The 6,968-nt window shown below is 35.0% G+C and overlaps 1 protein-coding gene across 1 annotated transcript; it reads right to left on the minus strand.

Annotated features, from left to right (window-relative positions):
- Positions 1–3,114: 3,114 nt before the first annotated feature.
- Positions 3,115–5,522, minus strand: LOC147910855 (uncharacterized). The gene is made up of 2 exons (XM_087411778.1): positions 5,234–5,522; positions 3,115–4,049 (listed from the first exon to the last, which is right to left on the minus strand). The coding sequence occupies exons 1-2, from the start codon at positions 5,520–5,522 to the stop codon at positions 3,115–3,117; spliced, it is 1,224 nt and encodes a 407-aa protein (XP_087267904.1).
- Between the last annotated feature and the right edge of the window lie 1,446 nt (positions 5,523–6,968).

A 6,968-nucleotide genomic window follows, 5' to 3' on the forward strand; every position in this document is an offset into this window, starting at 1 on the left:
CATTATTGAATCAATGCTGTGATAATTTTAATCGTTACGATACAATTTTTTTGAATTTTGTATGTTTTTAATTTTTTGTTTAATGCAATTTTATTGCAATTGTCAAGGGATTCACTCTAATTGCATTACTGGAACTTGCAGTGATTGTCTTTAATGTTACGTTTCAATTTTTTTGAATTTTGAAAAAATTGCGTTTTCTTAATAATGCAATTTTAATACAATTTTCTATAGATTCTCTGTAAATGTATTATTTGGGCAATGTAGTGGTAAACTTTATCGTAATGTATCAATTTTTTGAATTTTTTAAAAATTTCATTTTTTAGAAAATTTTCGACAGATGCACTTTGAAATTCATTTTAATAAATTTAATTAAAAATTCGATATATTCCTTCCTGTATACTGATTAATAACAATTTATATTTATTCTGTAGTATAATCGCCATTGCTGGCACAAAAGTTTATAATTATTTTTATATAGATTACTAAATTTAATAATATATTATATATATTAATTGATTAATTATTAGTTATAACATTATATATATTTAGTATATATTTTAATATTATATATAAATTTATTAAAATATTTTATAATTAATTTTTATTTATTATAATTTTTCTTATGTCCTAATCATTTTATACGTTATATTTAATTATATATTTAATCAATTAATAAATTTATTATTTATATTAATTTTTTTATATATTAATTAATTTTTCATATTTTTATAATATAACTTTATCTTCTTTTACATATTATTTAAAAAAAAATAATTATTTTTGTTAAAATTATTTTATATTTTTAAGTTAAAATACTAAATATAAATAATTTATATAAATATTTTATTTATTAATTTCTTTATAAACAGCTAATATCTATTTTTAATTTAAATTTTTTATTTATTTTATTTCATTATAATTGTTTTCATCTTAAAAGAAATATTTTTTTTTAACTAAAATTTTAATCATTAAATTAATTATATTAAATTAAAAAAGTAAAAATATAAAATTTTAATTTTTTTTTGTAATATAAGAAGATAAATAATATAAAATAATATAAAGTAGTGTAAAATAATGTAAAATAATTTAAGATAATACATTAAAAATAATATAGTTATAATATAAATACAATTTAAGATTAATATAAAATAATAATAAAATATGATAAAAAAGTAAGCTAAAATTAAACTTTTATACTCTAAATATGAAAAATTAACATTTCTTTGATTTATATTAATTATAATAATATTAAAAATTTGTTAAATAGTTAATAATAATGATATGATATTCCTGATAAATGGATTATTTTGATGAATTAAGTTATGTATGTATTTTTTTATTATACATTTATTATTTATTTTATTTAATTAAAATATTTAGTTTTTTTAATTTTATATCTAATAGAATTAAACGATTTCTAAAAATTTAAAAAATTTTTATGCTCCTTTTTTTAGATCAAAATATAATAAATTTTTATAATATTATTAATTATTGTCTTTTATTCATTGAATACAAATTTAATTAATTATTTATTTTTTTTAAATTTTATTTTTATTTAACAGTATTTTTTAAAATTAAAACATTAATTAATTTTATAATAAATTTAATATTATATTTTGTTATTATACTGGGTCATCTAAAAAGTATCCGCTGTTTTTTGTCACTAAATGGTGTTGACCATCAACACCATGTGGGAATATGTGACTCAATGGATAAGTCAGATTCTCTTGACAAGCCCACGCTTGTCGTGTGATGTGATAAAGAAAATAATAATCGAGACTTTATTTGTAACTGGTAATAATAATATTTATTTCACGAGCACAATTTTATAGACCGTACAGGACGAACACCTTTATTGATCTGTTATTATAATATTTCTTTTTTTATTATTTTTACGCTGCTAGGCAACTCGTTACCAACATAATCCTTAAGCTTTCTACACTCGCTGCGCTTGTGAGGTATTAAGAATTCCCCACAAGCTCCCCCCCAAGTGACAACGAATCCGGTACTTAGGTCTACCTTATAAAATATATACAACGTGTCATATAGAATATCTCAAACGTGTCTGACAAAAATTAATTACATTTTTGGAAGATTTATTAAAATTATAAGGCGAAAGTCACCTTCCTCTTCGGGCGCGCATACGTTCTCAAAGTTGGTCGCTCGTTGCTAGACGAATTAGCTGTTTGCCCTGTTTCTAGAATCGCACTACACAAATCATCGCGTATGCCATACGCTAGCTTCAAATTCTCGACTGATACACTGCGCTGTGCACCATTAACTTCAATATCGAAAACTCGATCCGAAACACGATTTATAACCTTGTGAGGGCCGGTGTAAGAACGCTCTAATGCTCTCTTGGTACCGCCCACCCGTCGAAAAACATGGGAACAAGAATATAAATTTTTAAATACGAATGCGCGTTTCTTGTGTTTATGCTCTATTGAGATTGGCTTAACTTTGTGCATATGCTCGCGGAATTCCTCTATGAAAATTTGCGGACTAGGAGTGAAGTCGTCCGGCAGTATAAATTCTCCGGGGACGCGCAGTGTCGTTCCATAGACAAATTCCGCAGGCGATGCGCCGGTGTCAAGGCGGACATGAGTACGCAGACCTAATAATACGGTTGAAAGTACTCGTGACCAACCTTCATTAGCATGACACATAATAGCAGCTTTTAAGCTTCTATGCCACCGCTCGATCATACCATTCGAAGCGGGATGATATGCCGTGGTACGAATTCGTTGACAACCGATCAGCTGAAGAAGTGCCGTAAAAAGTTGCGCTTCAAACTGGCTACCTTGATCAGTAGTTATCGTTTTGGGTGCTCCAAAATTTGCTACCCAGTTGTCGTAAAACGCGCGTGCCATTGTAATGGCTTCAATATCTTTCACAGGTATTGCTACTGGCCAACGCGAAAATCTATCAATCATCGTCACACAATATCTGTACCCATCCGACTCAGGCAAAGGACCTATTAAATCCATATGAACGTGCTCGAAACGCCCGTCGAGTGCGACAAATTTTTCAGGATGTAATTGAACGTGTCTAGTTATTTTTGACTACTGACAGTCAAGACAATTCTTACAGCATTTTGTAATATCACGATGCATGTTAGGCCACACATATCGTTGACGAATTACCCGTGACTTTAGGGCCCGGATGAACCGCGTCATGGAATAAATGAAAAACGCGATCTCGTAAAGATGCCGGTATATAGGGATGGATTGCCTCGCTGGTCATTTCGCAGTACAGTGTAGTATGCGTCGGCCTCCATTGAATTCGCTTCATAGAAAGTGGAAAATCAGGAGATTCGCGAATAGACCATAGTTCCTCGTCTTGTTCTTGTATCTTTGCAAGCTCATTAAGTTCGATCTCTATAGGTAAATGAATGGCTTCGATGCGGGAAAGGGAATCCGCCACAATATTATCTTTACCCGATAGATATTCGATACGTGTAGTGAACTGCGAGATGAATGAAAGTTGCCTCTGTTGCCGAGGTGATGCTTTTTCGGAACGTTGCATAAACGCGTAGATGAGAGGCTTGTGATCGGTCACAATTTTGAAATTTCGCCCTTCGAGGAAATATCGAAAATATTTGATTGCCTCGGCGATCGCCGTAAATTCCCGATCGTACGCGCTGTAGTTCTGTTGTGCCGAATTTAATTTGCGCGAAAAGAATGCGAGCGGTTTCCACAAATCGTCTAAATATTGTTCGAGGGCGGCCCCGATGGCGAAATCTGACGCGTCACAAACGAGGCGCGTCTCGGCTGCGTCGGAGGGGTGAGAGAGTATAGTCGCGTTGGTTAGACTCTCCTTACACTCATTGAACGCTTCTTCAGCCACCGGCGTCCATATGATTGGCCGTTTGTCGTTTTTGCGTGAATCGCGAAGGTACTCATTCAATGGTGCTTGAACGATAGCTGCATTATGTAGTAATTTACGGTAGAAATTGACAAGCCCAAGAAAACGACGCAATTCGATTATAGTTAGGCCTTGAAAACTCGCGAATAGCCTGAATCTTATCGAGTGTTGGTTTACACCCTTCGCTATTAATCGTAAATCCGAGGAATTCTAATTCCTACTTGCCGAATTCGCATTTATTTACATTGAGTCGTAAATAAAATTTTTTTAATCGCTGTAACACTATGCGTAAGTGAGCTTCGTGCTCTTCAAGAGACGTCGACGCTATGAGTATGTCGTCGATGAATGCAAACACAAATTCCAGGTCGCCTAGAGCGCGGAAGATTTGACGCTGAAATGTTTGACTCGCGTTTCTAAGACCTAATGTCATGAATTTAATTTTATTCGAACAACCCGAAAGGCATAATAACAGCCGTTTTCGGAATATATCTTCCGGCGCCACTGGAATTTGATTGTATGCCTGATACAGATCTAGCTTAGAGAAAATGACTTTCCCACGCAAATTGGAGGAGCAATCGTGCAATACGGGAAATTTTATTTATTACATACTTATAGCATACAATATAGCATTTTATTTATTACTTACTAATTTAAATAAAATTTTTTTTTTACTTTTAATGTAGGAAATTTTTAAAATAAATTTGTTAAATAAATTTGCAATTTATTACATAAATCAGACATAACATTTTTATCTATTTCAACTTACTTCATTTATTTCATGCTATTTATTTCATTTCTTTCATCTATAAGATTATACTTTTTATATTATTTTTATGTTAATTTCTCTCTCTATTCTACATAATATTAAATACATATACATAAATACGTATACATAAATTTATAATTATAAAATAAATTTTCAAATATGAATTGATTTTTTTATACATTATTTTTTTGTTAAAAATCATATTATTTACTATTAAATTTAATATAATCATATATTTTTATACTTAGTTATAATTCATTCCCAACTTACCTAAATATTAAATAAAATAAATAATAATTAAGTAAAAATAAATAATCTTAGTAATTTATATATAAATAAAATAGAAATATTTTTATATAAATAAATTCAATTTTCAAAATATTCAACAATTTATACTTGTTGAGGAGGAATCGCGACGCAGGAAATGCTTGAACTGTTCCTTGTCGAATCAAACACGCGGAAGATGAACGTGCTGTTGGTAGAAGCGTCATCTGTGGTCGGCGATAGCGTATCGTTAAAGCGATTTCCCAATATACTTCCCCTCGATACGCGATCGAACCAAAAGAGAAACTATTATTCATGTTTCGCCGAGGCCGATCAGACTCCGGTACTTGTGCTTAGGTCTCGGTAAACCTTTCGTTAGGACGTCTGCAGCCATTTCATCCGTTGAGACGTGATGCAGCTGAAAGGATCCGTTATTTATAGCTTCACGAACAAAATGGTGTCGTATGTCGATATGCTTTGTTCTAGCGTGAAAGACCGGATTCTCGGCTAGTTTCAGTGCTCCTTGATTGTCACTGAAAATGATGACCTCTGGCGGGCCCTCTGAATTGAGAAACTTCAGTAGTCCTTTTAAATGAATGGCCTCTTTAGAGGCTTCGGTGAGAGCCATATATTCGGCTTCTGTCGAGGATAAAGCCACTGTCCTTTGCTTCCTCGATTCCTAGGATACAGCACCTCCGTTGTACATGAATATGTATCCGGTGTACGACCGTCTGTCTGTGAGGCAGTTTCCCCAGTCAGAATCCGAGAAACCGATGACTGAGCTTCCGCCATATCCGTAGGTAATCCCGATGTCCGGTGTCCCTCTCAAGTAACGCAAAACGCGTTTTGCAGCGGTCCAGTACTCTTGTCTGTAGTTGGTTAGGAACTGGTTCAGAAAACTCACGGCATGTGCAATATCGGGCCTCGTTGCAGTGGCCAAATACATCAAAGCACCCACCAATTCACGGTAGGACAACTCGGCATACTTCTTCTCCATGGCGCCCTCAGGGCGGGTCAGTTTAACCCCAATGTCCATAGGCGTTGACACAGATTTCGAGTCGGCCATCCCGAATTTTTTCAGGACGTCTAAGATGTAACCCTTCTGGCGAATCGAGATACCTCCGTTATCTCGATTGAATTCCAGTCCTATACAGTATCCAATCTCACCTTGATCCTTGATGTCGAACTTCTGAGCCAAGAATTGTTTGAAGTTACGGATCTCCTTGATGCTGTCGGAGGCGATCACGATGTCGTCGACATATACGGCAATTAAAAGTGTGATTCCCCCTCGATTTACTCGGAATATGCAAGGATCGGCTTCGGTAGGAATGCCTCCGTACTCCTTGATGGCTTCACTAATTTTATTGTTCCAGCTTCGCGCAGCTTGGCGCAGGCCGTAAAGGGATTTCCTTAGACGGCACACCATGTCGCCAGTCCTGATCTGGTCTAGCATCTTCTTGACCTTATCCTCGATTCTTCTTGATGCCATGCCAGATTGAAAAACTCGCTGCATGGTTTCTTCTAGAAATTCCGGTAGCTCCATGAAGATTTCTTCGTCAATGTCTCTATTCAAATAGGCCGTCGTCACATCGATCTGATGCATCGACATCTGATGTTTCGCCGCCACCGCGGTTAGAGTACGAATCGAGCTCAAACGTGCTACTGGCGCAAATGTTTCGTGAAAGTCCACTCCTAGCTTTTGGGAGAAACCTTTTGCGACCAATGGAGCTTTGTGGCATTCAACCTCCTTGGCGTCGTACTTATTCCTTAAGACGAACCTGCTTCCAATCACGTCGCGGTTTGTCGGTCTTTGTTCGAGTTCCCACGTGTCATTTTTGACGATAGAGATCACTTCTTCCGCCATGGTGCGGAACTATTCATCCGCATCAGCGTAATCCATGGCCTGACGTATGGGGATCTCCACCGAGAAGGCGTGTTCCATTTCTTCGCTGGCGATGCGAGCTTCATGATACCTTTTGGGGGGTCTTCCCCTCAGTCCAGTGCGCACTATGGTAGGACTGCCTCGGCCCCTTTTTGCCTGCAAGTCTCTCTGTGCAACGACGTCCCGCTCATT

This window comes from Acromyrmex echinatior, chromosome 1, assembly GCF_024713525.1.
Source record: "Acromyrmex echinatior isolate Ae372 chromosome 1, ASM2471352v2, whole genome shotgun sequence".
In the NCBI taxonomy this organism is placed as follows: Eukaryota; Metazoa; Arthropoda; class Insecta; order Hymenoptera; family Formicidae; genus Acromyrmex; species Acromyrmex echinatior.